Here is a 14,484-nt window from a genome sequence, read left to right as displayed (position 1 = left end):
ACGAGGGAGCATCCTCGAAAAACTCTAACCCTAACCTAACCCAACCTTTGTTACTATCATCATTAATTGTCACGATAGACATTGTCGATTGTACGGTGTCCTATCGTACCGTAGTCAATCGTACGGTGATCAAATCGTACAGTATGCCAATCTTGCGATGTCCAATCGTACTGTGGTCAATCGTACCGTGTCCAATCATACGTGTCCAATAGTACGTGTGCAATCGTACTGTGTCCAATCGTACCGTGGTCAAACGAACGTCACCTTAGACTGGATCCTCATGCAGACACCGGCGCTTTGACACCGGAGCGTTGATTGGTGAAAAGCGAGTGATGAGGGTTACCATTTTTTGTGTCTGCATGAGGATCCAGTCTTATGCATGTATATATAAAAGTTTGTTTCGGCATAACATCCTGCAAAAACGGCTCTTATGACCTTATTCATATTTTCTTAGTTTAGACTTCAGAGCCTTAAGTTTCTTTAATATCTTATTGTAAAAGGCTCTCTTTACATTAGATGAAATGCTGACCAGCGATTGGTCGATTTGCTTACAACTACGTTTAAACCAGAGAGAAACCTGAGAGCGGCCATCCTATTGTAATTTTTTACGACGGTTTCAGCCGCTGGTTTTAGCCGTATTTCCACAAAAGTGGAACTCAAAGGCCGTTCTCCATGAAACTCAAGTCGCAGGTCTCGTGGAACTGATCAATTACGTTGGTCGATTGATCTGATTTGACTCTGCAATTGGTCAATTCCACGAGATCTGATACTTGCGTTTAATGTAGAACGGCCTTTGAGTTCCACTTTTGTGGAAATACGGCTAAAACCAGCGGCTGAAACCGTCGTAAAAAATTAAAATAGGATGGCCGCTCTCAGGTTTCTCTCTGTTTAAACTTTTGTTATGTGCAATGGCCTTCACTTTCCAATGCTTTGTCTCGCTCGCACTCGTTTAGTATACGCGCCTGCGAATAATGACGCTCGATTATCGGCCGATTTTTTCATACCTCTCGATATAGCTATCCTCTGGATAAGTTCCTCTGAGAACCAATAAGGAGAATCAATTTTGGAAGATATCTTTTAGATAAAGTTATCGAAAACTTATCTAGAAGTAAAAAAATTGGCTGTCATTTTTTTTCACTTCTAGATAAGTTTTCGATAACTTTATCTAGAAGATATCTTCCAAAATTGATTCTCCTTATTGGTTCTCAGAGGAACTTACCCAGAGGATAGCTATCGAGAGGTATGAAGAAATCGGCCGTGTAATTATGCTCATACTCTTGGACTTCGTGTGAATCTCTTTTTCGGGCCTCGTGACTCTTATTGCAAAGATACGCGACAAAGATAGCGATATATTAGTATTATATATGCTATAAATGTACGAAGAACGCTGTACACACCTTTTACCAACATCTTACGCTCTAAAGTTTTTCTTTTTCATGAATCTTTGGATGTCGTTAAATTATTGCACCTATGTAGATATCAATTTTACAGCTTTTTTGGTGTGGTCTCAGAGATTCATATCTTTGCACTGAAGAGTTAATATATGTTGGACATTTCAAATAAAATTAATTCTGGTCAGTCTGAAAAAAAAGCATGAACATTACAAATGATAAATGGAACATCAGAAATTAGCGTAAATGAGTACGCTATGAAGGACGACGAGTTATACGCACTTGATTCGCGCGTTCTTTTTCACAAGCAATTTACATCAGTTCGGAGTTTATTTTTTCCACTTTAAATGAGAGGAATAAAATAAAATCTGAACTGGTATGACCAGTTTAGCGAAAGAGAACAACTGTTGGAAAAGACCAATACTGAGCAAAATACCATACCAATGGAGGCCGCTACTTTAATCGTAAAATATAACGAACGGAGTGTTTTCCCGTGTCTTATTAACTTTATAAATTAATTTCTTCAAAATAATTGATATCTTATTATAAGAAAAAATAATAAAGAAACACAATGAAATACGTTTAGCAACTATTTTATAATTGACTCTTGTTACTTTGAAATTAATTAAATAAACAGAAACGGTCAGTTGATCAGAGAAGTAGCGCATACTTTTCACGTTCCAATACAAGTCGGTAAAAAATTTTTCATATAATCTTATACACAAATTAAAATTATTATATCTAATTATGCAAATTTATATGCCGAATATGTTCATACAATTTTATTCCTGATAAATAATTTTCGGCAAATTGTTTTAAACTGGCTATTAACATGAGTTTACATAAATTTAATAATTCATTTCTCTCGCTGTTGTGCAGTTAAACAAACCACACACGCGTCTATCTGGTTAACTTCTGTCATTTTGTCTTCTCTAGAAAGACGCTCGGGTGTGCGCCGATAAGCTTTTTTCCACGAGTTATATTTACAAAATTATATGGTACTTTTATTTAGACCGTTTACGTAAAAATTCGCTCTTTACATCTTTAAACGTTCTTTGAATGTATTCTGCAAGTCAAAACGAAATCAAATCATGTAAGCAGTATCGATATGATTATACACTTTTTTTTAAACAAATATATTTAAGCGCACCTTCTGCACACATATATTTTAGTATGTAGTGTTTACGAAAAAAAACATGTTTAATATATATACGTTGATCATTACGAGAAGCAAGACTGTTTATTGTATGTAGAACTTTACTGTGTTGAATAAATGTGTTGAACTTTGACACAAACATCCGTTGATTAAAATGTAAAATAAATGCATTAATCTGCATTTACCTTGAAAAGTTTTCTTTACTACACACAACTTGAAACACGTATACCGTCTAACAAGCTATTTATGTGGTTAAGTCAGAAAATTATTGTGACTTTTTATATATTTTATTTATTGATACTTCAGCCTTACGGCCAAGAAGGGAACTTGGTTACATCTTTCTTACAACACACCTTTTGTCTCTTTTCATACCGTATCATATTTTGTGCACGCATGCTGCATCTATTGTGACTTTTTATATATATAATAGATATATTTATTCTAAGAAATTTTTTATTGTTTAGTGGATGTTGGTAGTCATATAATTCTTTCGGATACTAGATTTTGCAAAAATCACGTATTGGATTTTTGAAATAAAATTAACACATTGCTTACGGGTCACGAGATATCTCGTTTTCATGTTTTATTTCGATTCAATCGGCAACGTAAGCAACCAGTGGCAAATATTTTTGTTACGTTANCAGGGTAACAAAGCCTCTCCCATTCTTAAGACAAATGATGAGCAAAATAATATTAATATTAATATTAATAATATTGCTCGCCAAGCATGCTTCTACAGCGTTCGGAAATGTGCGGGTTTTGAACGCGGTTTGAGCGCGCAGAGCGCCGTACGGAATGTGTTAATTAAAAACCTTATTATCATATTATTGACACGCATAATTTATGCAGAGATAGGAGGTTAAATTTGGCTGTATAAAGCAAACACGATTTTTTCCTGTGTATAGTTATAAATTTGCTCACATAGCACGTAATATTATTGCAATATCACAGTAATATTGTCTTTCCATTGCAATATTACACTCTAATATAATAGAAATATTACCGTAATGTTAATGTAATATCACAGTAAATATTAAAATGTCCGCTGAAATATATCACAATAATATTACGGTGATTACTAAAACAAAAATCAATGACACATCGCCTTATAAAAGAAGAAATTTAAATCGAGATTTCACTCAAATTAATCTTTGGAGGCCTGATTCAGTTTGCCAATTAACTGATTAATTCAATGAAAGATATCGGAAAACACGAAAAAAATCCTAAAGTAGATGATAGGATTCGAACACGAGCTCTTCATACTCGCAGCACTCAGTCTGCGAGACAAATTGTTTCTTACTAACAATAAAATGTAAATCAACCGGTATCTCGATTATCCGATATACGCTTATATACATGTATCTTACAATAGTTTTTCGCTTTTGCGACAGAATAAAGCCACCGCCGCCGCCGTCGCCAGTATGACGCCGCGCGGATAGACAAGAGAGGGGAGTGATTTGTGTACGCGCGTTCAAGTTATTATATTATTATTATATTATATTATTATTATTATATTATTATATTATATTATATTATTGTAGTATTACAAGAAATAGTTTTTCTAAAAATAAAGAGATTAATTTGACATAGAAAATAACTGTTTTTTTAGCAATTGTTCCTCGAACCTCGATTATCCGTTAGGTCTCGATTTATCCGGGCCGTTTGTCTCTCAATTAAGCCGGTTAATCGAGATCCTACTGTAAATATATACCAAATGATATATAAAAACATGTATACACATTTATATGTATCATTTTCATTATATAATAATAATTATTATAATTGTTTTTTGTTGATATAATACATTTTGAAAACAAAGCGTTTATGTTTAAAACAAAAGTTGTAGGGTTTTTGCAATAACGTAGCAAAAGATATGTATTATATTATATATTAAATACAATGCGATGTGTGCAACATCCTAAATAGTAAATGACGTTAAATGACATCTCTAACGTTCATAAGACGTTCATACTATAAAAAAACATATCTGATATATAATTTTGTTACTTAAGATGTAATACAATACTACCGTAATATTTCAATATTATATATAAATGTAATAAATCGATAATATTATTGTAATACTGTATTATAATATCTAATATTATTAGTATATTGCAATTTTTTATTGTGATATTTCCGCAATATTACGTGCTATGTGGGTAGTTTATTAAACATAATTAACGTAGAACGTAAAAATATGTATTTTTTTTTTTTAATTTTTTTTAGAAATATTGAGAAAGACCAAAACCAAAAGTTAAAAAAACGTTCTATGTTAATTATGTTTAATAAACTAAATTTATAATCATACACAAGAAAAAACCGTGTTTGCTCCAAATACAGCCAAATTTAACCGCTTCCCTCTTTGCATAATTGTTAGAGCTATACTTTACATCACTATTTATGCATAATTTAGTTTCTAATCGCTCATTTATGATATTTCTTCATGTTTTTAGACATGTCTAAAAATATGGAGAAGACATGTCTTTTAGACACGCGATGTCTCGCGCACGTGTCTTGGACGCTGTTGCCATCTAATGTCATCTATTGGAAAATAGAAAACGCCACGAACTTTCCAAACAATACTTAATATTCTGTCTGCGTTGCGGTGACACGTTTATGACTTAAATTTTATTATTCTTATCGATTTAGAAATGATGATGATGATAACAGTAGTGTTTTTCTTATTAATAAAGCTGACAAATAAAAAAAAAGATAACAAAAATATGTATGATACGGCATATGTATATAGATATAATAAATTATATATAACTATAATTATATAAAGTAAATAATGATGTTACTGAAGCGTTTACGATAAAAACGAATTAAGATAAAAAACGTAGATTTGCGATATTCCTAAAATTCACGATAAAAAATAAAACATTTTCAATGTCTCTAAGCCCCGATCTTTATTATTTTTCGATAACTATCTAAAGAAGTACAAGCATACTTTATCTTTCTAATATTTATTGAGAACTTCATAGACGAGGGAATAAGCTATAGATATAATAAATTATATATAACTATAATTATATAAAGTAAATAATGATGTTACTGAAGCGTTCACGATAAAAACGAATTGAGATAAAAAACGTAGATTTGCGATATTTCTAAAATTCACGATAAAAAATAAAACATTTTCAATGTCTCTAAGCCCCGATCTTTATTATTTTTCGATAACTATCTAAAGAAGTACAAGCATACTTTATCTTTCTGATATTTATTGAGAACTTCATAGACGAGGGAATAAGCCATAAGATAATCACATAAAAATAAGAAATAAGAATCACTGTTGCCGCGCAACAAGAAAGCATTTCCGATCGGCTAGCCTTCGGGACCCGGTAACTTCTCCGCCAGTTCGATCATGTGTCAACGAGAAATTCGAAAGTAAATATAGTACAGGATCAGAGTTAGCAAGAGGAGAGATAAGAAGGCTGCAGTCGGCGATACTCCTGTCGATGCTGCGGCTGCCATTCTTTCGAATTTCTTCGGATCCAGCTATAATTTCCGGTTCTGCTGCTGACATGACAATAGCAACACTTAAAAAAAATACGTTTGCATTTTGCACGCGATGCGTGCGTAATTTTTACTTTAACTTAAGGTCATTACTACTTTTATGCATTATTGCAAATTACATTCTTACTTCAATTGCATTTGCAATAATGCATAAAAGTAACTACAAAAATAAATTGAAGGAAAACTTCTACTCGTATCGTGTAAGTCAATGTTGAATAAATTTAAGCACTATTATTATACAAAGTTCCGGATTGATTTTGTCTCCACATTGTTTGATAATAGCAACGATTACAAATATAATCGTCGCTAAATTGTATCTGAGCCCATGTTGAAAACTTTTTGTTTGCAACAAATCAATTTAAAGAAAAAAAATGTTTCCGCAGTTATATACATCTATGATAAAAAATAAGTTAAAATTCATTTACTTTGTAAATTTTTTCTTGACACTTCTGTTTGTTATAAATCTCATGGTAAACAACTAACAATGAGTTAGAATGAGCCAGGATTGATAAACTGTAACAAATTACGTTAACCCTATTGAATGCTGAAAAATCGATTAGAATTTAAAGTTTTGTGAGAAAAATTTTAGAACTGTCAAAATATATTATTTTCTAGATACTAGTTTGTAGATATTAGTTTGTGTGTTGATACTAGTCTTTATAGAAATTGGTTCGTAGATATACTAGTGTTGGAAAATTTTGACGTAGAAAGTGTCGCGCGCGAAAACTGCAGTTTCTTTCTCAATGACAATTTCTGATCAAAACCAACGTTTATGTTAATTTTCTTTTGTTTATGATGTGTATTTACATGCAAAAATCAAAGTTCACTTTAATTTGAACTCACTAGTCGATTCTGACAACTGTAAGCAAAAGAAAAAAAACACACGAGTGGAAAAAATTGACGACGCAACAGCAGGAAGATGGAGGAGAACTTAATTAACGCCACCTAATACCGATGATGGTGGTGGTCGCCGCTTATAAAAGACCGCAGGAAATGTAAAGGTGACCAGTTTAGTGCTAGCACATCGCAAAGGTTTGATCGTGTACTCGCGAAAATAATATATAGGTGAGTACTGGTTTCCCTCTTCCAGTTTTCTATAAATCAATCTTTCTTTCTCGAGTGTTAAATCAATTGTTAAGAAACATTTTTTTTTAAGAAAATATGTTTGAGATTATCTGATCGATTTTAAGTGCGACAAACATGTCGATTCATCGACAACATATACATATCCTCTAACGTCAAATTTTAATCAAATGCTCATTCGGGATTTTTTTTTAAACAAATCAAGGATATTATTTATATGATTGCAAGAGTTGCACACGTACACACAAGCACGAAACATTTCTTATCTGAGAACTTTTTCATAATAAAGTTTTAGAGATTAAATCCTCCCTCCCTTTCTCTCTTTATGTATATATTTATATCTGTATGTAAAATTCTTTGGATTGTCCAAAAAAAAAAAAAAACATAAGTAAATGTGAAACTTTCTGCAAGTTTCAAATATCTACAAGTCATTTTACTACCCCACTCCGACCTGGAATGAGCAAACTTACGGAAGTAATGTTAAAAAGATGCGCATTTCAAATCGCGTCAATTCTCGAATTGCGTCGTGAAACGTTTGTTCCTGAAAGATAAAAAAAAACTCGCGATTAATTGTCACGCTTATCTTTTCGTTTGTTGACACAATTAGATCTTCCGAAAATCGCACAGGTAAATAATAACAGCGTTAGTATATTTATATTTGACATTAAAGACGAGAGGGTATACATATTACACGCTTCATTATGAAACTTGACTTCGCTGGTTTTCAGTCCGAGAATAAATAGAAGTAGGTACCGGAGCAGCTACAGATTCACTCTCGTTTCCGCTTTGCGAAATTGAATTGCATGAGAGATCATTTGCATTTAATGCGGTCAAGCCTTGGAATGGTTTATCGTCAGTGATCCGCAGTGCGCATGAAAAGATAATAAAATGTAAAATCAAATCATTCTACTCGATAAATAAACACGCGATCGTGATTGGCTTTTTTTTTGTTGCGCTCTCTTCCGGTCTTTCTGTAAAACACAAATAGATACGATTTTTTTGTCTCGGCTTGTGATGACAACTTTGTTTCCAACTTTGTTGCCAATGATAACGTTGCGCCGGTCGAAATCGATTTATTGCGCATTTTTGTATTTCTGACAATTCGAGAACTGCCGTTCTCGGCAAGCGATGTGACATATCGCAGACAATACTTGAAGTTGAGTGTACAACCGCCCGTTCACTATACACACATTTGTCACATTTGTTCTGACACGCGCGTTTTACGAAAAGAGAGACAGAGAGATTTTTTCAAAAATCGAAAACAAAAAGAAAACATATACACGTATCAAAATAACGATTTTACAACAATCACTTTGCGAATATCGTTTACGATTTCATTGCGTTCTGTTATTGTTTTGTAGAAATCATGTCAGCAGTAGAACCGGGAATTGTATCTGGATCCGTTGCTGCGGCAGCATCCACAGGAGTATCGCCGACTACGGCTTTCCTATCTCTCCTCTTGCCAGCTCTGATTCTGTATTATATTTACTTTCGAATTTCTCGTTGGCACATGATCGAATTGGCGGAGAAGTTACCTGGTCCCGAAGGCTGGCCGCTGATCGGGAATGCTTTCTTGTTTCGCGGCAACTCCGACAGTAAGATCAAATAATATAACGACAGCGAAATTATATCTATGTTATGTATTAATTTATTATTTTTTAAAATATTGTTTTACACACAAATAATACATATACATATAAAAATAGAAATCTATAATCGTCGATCACACACGTCTGTTGCAGCTATATTCCGCACAGTGTACAGAAAATCTTTCGAATTCGATCAAGTGATCAAAATCTGGCTCGGGCCGAAGCTAGTGATCTTCCTGATGGATCCGCGTGACGTCGAGATTATTCTGTCAAGCCACGTTTACATCGACAAATCCACCGAGTATCGATTCTTCGAACCCTGGCTCGGAAACGGTCTTCTTATCTCGACCGGTGCGTATATAAATTTTTTACGTAATTATTCGCACACTCACCCGTCGAAGGAAATATCCGTGGTAACACGCACGTTATTGGATCGCGTCTGTCACTCAGCGCAAGATATGCAATCAAGCACAATACTGTCTCTTTCTCTCGCAATTTCCGTAAAACCTTTCCATTAGAGACAAGCGGCGAATAACTCTTCCGATTAGAAGAAAGAAAATCAATCCCGTAATTTCGTTTCAAACCATGAGAGAACTCGTTTTGTCTTTTCGATAATTTGCAGTTTGCGATTTTTTTACATTCGTGCCGTTTCACGACGTAACTTTCTTCGCGGCGCGCCAATTATTTCTAAAAGCATTTTTTTTTTTTTCTGAACAATGAATCGCTTTGTATTGAGCGTGCGAGATGTGTTTTCTCGAGATGCGTTCCTTGATCTTTGAGAGACCGAAGAAACACGTCATTGCACAGCTTAAACACTTTTCGACGATTTTTTTTTTTTATCAACTTCCTTTTACATCGACAAGAATCGATCGAAAATGTACTTAGTCATACTATAATTTTGCTTATAACGTGCAAATTAATACGCAAAAATTCGAATTGAATAACAATTCTAAAATTTATATATGCACGACGCTACCTTTGCGTCGCACGTGTCCGAATTGTTCATTTAATCCTTTCGAAAAAAGAAAATTTCAAAAAATCTCAATGCGAGAAAAAGACACTTTGAAAAAAAAGTCAAATATTGAAGTCAGATTCTCCACCCATTCCGCGCACAATCGCCTACGGCTACAAAATAATCATCCGTTCACTTCTCTCGGTAGATCGGTTTTTAATTCTCTTGATTTGAATAGAATAAAAAAAACAAATACTTTTTTTAAGCAGAATATTTGTTATGTAATAATGACTTAATATATGATGTGCGTTATACCAGTTTTTTGTATCAGTTAAGATTTGAAGGAAAAAGAATGCCTATTCTCTAACGATCAGGAAACATTTCTCTTCTCTATCTACGAACACAATTGGTATTCTGCTTAAAACACGCTTTGACGTGAAACGAGATGATAAAAGCAGAGATAATAAAAACAGATTGATTTATTATTAAATAATTAAAAAATTTGTTATTACAATCAATTATCATTATTACAAGTTTGAAATTTACTCATTATTAAAAATTTTATAATTTTATAGTAAAAAACATTTAATTTAAATCCCGGACAAGAAGTTATGAAAAACTATTTTTTTATATAAAAAAAACTTTATATATATACTTCTCTCGTTTTTAATTGTATGTAATTTAAATTTTGAATGTCTTTTATATGTTTGAATATGTATAAGTAACTCTCTGTCTCTTTCTTTATTACCATCTGAATTTATTCATTTCAAATTAAAACAAAAATTACGTATAAATATCGAATTTGCACGTGTACGTGTAAGAATGATAAAAGAAAATCTTTTGCGCGTGTATTTAATACAAAGAACTGTGGTTCAGATTGTTAATACGATTGTTGTTTTCACTTTTTCTCGAATTCAAAACAACACTGCGTGAGAAAACCATCGTTTTTTTTTTTTTTTTTATTCTATTTTGAATTTTAATAAAGCAAAATCTTGTTTTCCCGAACAGAAGGAAAAACTAACACTAGGAAAAAGATGCGCGGTATGTTCGTCGCTTTAAACTATTTGATCGTAAAACTTTCTCGGCTTAAACGCGCCGGGTCTTTGGCCTTTTTTCCTCGACGCCGGGGACGGAAACTCTCTCAATCGGCGTAACAGCGCGTGCACGTAATGTGCAACGCGCGTGTTACGCGTTTAATTCGCGTGTGCGTTTTATCGTTTAGCCGCCCGCGTGGTTAGTTCACTCCAGAGAACTCCACGCAATCTCTCGCAGTACCACTTCGTGTTGAGATTTTTTTTACTTTTTTATTTTTTTATTTTGTTTATTATATATTTTGCTTGCAGTACGGCGTTTTTTGCGACAACATAGAGCTGCGTTACATAATGATCACATAATCTAGTTGCGACCGTGTGCTAGCTGTTTTAATAATTATCCGTCGCTGGCTGTTCAGAGCCGCCAGGAGTTTCACGACCCGCGGCCGAGCGAATGAGTAGAAAATAGAGAGGGTGATATTTGTCATACATTGACAAATTTTTCCGCGCGACTAACATATCTCGATTTTATGTAACTCGACATTTTGAAAGTGACACATTGAGATAAAACGTTCAAATGATCGAACAATTATTAAAGAAAAATAATTATTAGATATTTACACATTTGTTAATTATTATTAGGTTACACACTTGCGTGTTTAGTAATTATGAAATTCTCAATTACCGAACATAACAACAAGTCTCTCTATGTTTCATTTTTACGATATGTTTTTAAAATATATCGGTTCTCAAACTTTACATATGCAAATATTTCCGCTTTGATATAATTTATCTATTTAAAAATAATAGCACGCGTGTGTTTAGTTACCGGTTGTATTTGTCCGGTTATTACGACATTTACCTTAAACAAATCTGTTCTATAACAACCTCTTACGCAATAACGGACCGCATAACGCGAGGGAGAGACGCGATAGAATGCACGTCGTCGGATTTTGCAACGCATAAACAAGCATTGCAAATTGTTGTGATGTCGCCTGACACATTCTCGTTTTTATTTCATATATATATGTAAATCGAAATTTTGAAAAATTGTGCGCGTATGTGTGTAAAGTAACAGTAGTTCCCTGTACGTGCAATGTGTTTTTATTTTATTTTTCCGATTTTATTTTCTTACTTCGTTCTGGAGAAGCGAGAAAATGAGATTTTACGATAGAAATCGAAAGTCGCAAGAGAGCGCGTCAAAGAGTTGACGCCTGGTTCTAACGCATATGCCACAGCATCAGCGAGACGATCTCTTTCTCTAACGCGAGGAACTCGAGTGAAATGGACTGAGGAGAGAAATGAAACGCAATCGTCCGCGGTATAATCTGCAAGAACGGGAAGAAAATTGGCACACTGTGCGTGCTTTCTCTCCGCTTCGCGTTCCCGTATCTTAGCTATTTCTTTTTCTTTTTCTATTTCAAACGGTTCCCGTAACGGTGATATGCGTTACATTGTCATTTTTTTCTCTCTTTCTCTCGTCCTCTGTATATTTCATTTCCGCATATTTGGCAATAAGCATAACCGCGCGAATATATCAAAAAATTAAGAGACGAAACAAAACGGTTTTGATTCCGAGATTGTTGTTGACCAACATCCGTGTTGGATGTTGCACGATTTCAACATCTCGGAATCAAAAAGCACATGTTTCGTCTATTAATTAAGATATTATATTTAATTAAGATAGATACGTATATCTTGCGCAAAACAATATAATAAATCTAATATAATATTTTTGAATTCAATTTCATTCAAAAAAAAAAATTTAATTCGAATTAGTATTAATCTACACGTTTGAGTAAATAAATATTATCTTGTCTCCATCGTTTCGAGCGCAATTTCTTTAACAATTGCGAGAAAGTGACTTTGTTCAGCTCGCTCTTGTATCAATCGACACGAATTTTTCTTCAGGTCACAAATGGCGCGCCCATCGCAAACTGATCGCCCCGACGTTCCATCTGAACGTGCTGAAGACCTTCATCGATCTCTTCAACGCGAACTCACGCGCCGTGGTGGAGCGAATGAGGAAAGAGGGTGACAACGAATTCGACTGCCACGACTACATGTCCGAGTGCACGGTCGAGATTCTTCTCGAGACGGCCATGGGTGTCTCCAAGTCCACCCAGGATCGAAGCGGCTACGAATACGCCATGGCTGTCATGAAGCAAGTATTTCAGAAAAAATAAGCGCGAACTGGAAAGCAGGAAGGAAGAAACTATCGTTGAGAAAATCGTCTTTGAAACGGTCCCTTTAATCGCAAAACTGTTTTTTTCTTTTTTTTCAGGATGTGCGACATCCTTCATCTACGCCACACCAAAGTCTGGCTCAGACCCGACTGGCTGTTCAATCTCACCAAGTACGGAAAGGATCAGATTCGTCTGCTGAACATCATCCACGGACTCACGAAGAAAGTCATCGCGCGAAAGAAGAACGATTACAAGAGCGGCAAGCGCAACGTCATTGACGTCTCCAAACACGCCACGACCGTCAAGGTGATTAATTAAAGCCGAAAATAATTTTTTTCTGTAAAACTGTATAAATGACGCAAGATACTATCTCAGAACACGTCCGTGGAAGGACTTTCGTTTGGACAAGCGGCCGGTTTGAAAGACGATCTCGATGTGGACGATAACGACGTCGGTGAGAAGAAGAGACAGGCTTTCCTCGATTTGCTGATGGAAGCCAATCAGAACGACAAGATTCTCACGGACGAAGAGATCAAAGAACAAGTCGACACCATCATGTTTGAGGTGAGTGCGTGAAGTATTTTGTCACACACACTGCGAAACCATATATCGATCATCGATATGACGAGCTTTACTGTCCTCGCAGGGACACGACACAACCGCGGCCGCGTCCAGCTTCTTCCTGTGTGTGATGGGATGCAGACCGGACATTCAGGATAAGGTTATTCAAGAACTCGATGAAATTTTCGGCGACAGCGACAGACCCGCGACTTTCCAGGACACCCTCGAGATGAAATACCTCGAGCGCTGCATCATGGAGACTCTTCGAATGTATCCGCCAGTACCGATTATCGCGCGCAAAATCAACAGCGATCTGAAACTTGGTTAGTAATTCCTCAGAATCTTAGCTCACAGACTTGATTGCTAAATTTTTTATTATTTTTTAATATATCGATTTTTCAAAACGACGCTGCGCGTTTTGTAAAAATTATCTTTACGTGACGGTTCAATGTTGCGGTGTTGGATTTTAGCATCGGGAAGTTACACGCTTCCGGCCGGAGCCACCGTCGTGGTGGCGACGTTCAAGCTGCACCGACAGCCGTATATTTATCCGAACCCGGAAGTCTTCAATCCCGACAACTTCCTGCCCGAGAAAACCTCCAATCGTCATTACTACGCCTTCATACCGTTCTCCGCCGGACCGCGTTCCTGCGTCGGTCGCAAGTACGCGATGCTCAAACTGAAGATCATCCTGTCCACGGTCATGAGGAACTTCCGCATCAAGTCGGACATCAAGCAGTCCGACTTCAGACTCCAGGCCGATATAATTCTCAAACGGGCCGACGGTTTCAAAATCAGAATAGAACCGAGAAAAAAGGCCGCCACCTCCGCCGTTTAAACGAGGGCGATTACGTACAAAAAAAAGTTTGCCGAGAAGCAGCAAATTTTTTCTTCTCCTGTAGTTTCACGTCGAAAAATTCTAACAAGTGCTATCCGCGTTTTTTTTTCTCTGTCGTACAGAGATACGCAAACATAAGGTTTGATGGATTTTTGGATTTTTTTTTTTTTTTTTTTTT

The 14,484-nt window shown here is 35.3% G+C and overlaps 1 protein-coding gene across 1 annotated transcript; it reads left to right on the top strand.

Annotated features, from left to right (window-relative positions):
* The first annotated feature begins 7,056 nt into the window (after window positions 1-7,056).
* Window positions 7,057-14,332, top strand: LOC109852146 (cytochrome P450 4g15). Its single transcript, XM_020423027.1, has 8 exons — window positions 7,057-7,131; window positions 8,511-8,744; window positions 8,892-9,089; window positions 12,633-12,885; window positions 13,006-13,213; window positions 13,283-13,471; window positions 13,554-13,791; window positions 13,939-14,332. The coding sequence occupies exons 2-8, from the start codon at window positions 8,516-8,518 to the stop codon at window positions 14,304-14,306; spliced, it is 1,683 nt and encodes a 560-aa protein (XP_020278616.1). The 5' UTR covers window positions 7,057-7,131; window positions 8,511-8,515; the 3' UTR covers window positions 14,307-14,332.
* Window positions 14,333-14,484: the final 152 nt, after the last annotated feature.

This window comes from Pseudomyrmex gracilis, unplaced genomic scaffold (genome assembly GCF_002006095.1).
Source record: "Pseudomyrmex gracilis isolate BER0280 unplaced genomic scaffold, ASM200609v1 scaffold_24, whole genome shotgun sequence".
NCBI lineage: Eukaryota > Metazoa > Arthropoda > Insecta > Hymenoptera > Formicidae > Pseudomyrmex > Pseudomyrmex gracilis.
Note: the sequence above shows the minus strand (reverse complement) of the source record. Positions and strands in the feature narration are given on the sequence as shown.

Bases quoted from the DNA above. Each gene is read 5' to 3' on its own strand.
- LOC109852146 (XM_020423027.1), top strand. From the start codon at position 8,516: ATGTCAGCAGTAGAACCGGGAATTGTATCTGGATCCGTTGCTGCGGCA. The intron at 13,214-13,282 runs GTGATTAATTAA...ATACTATCTCAG, and splicing joins AACACGCCACGACCGTCAAG to AACACGTCCGTGGAAGGACT. The intron at 13,792-13,938 runs GTTAGTAATTCC...GTTGGATTTTAG, and splicing joins CAACAGCGATCTGAAACTTG to CATCGGGAAGTTACACGCTT.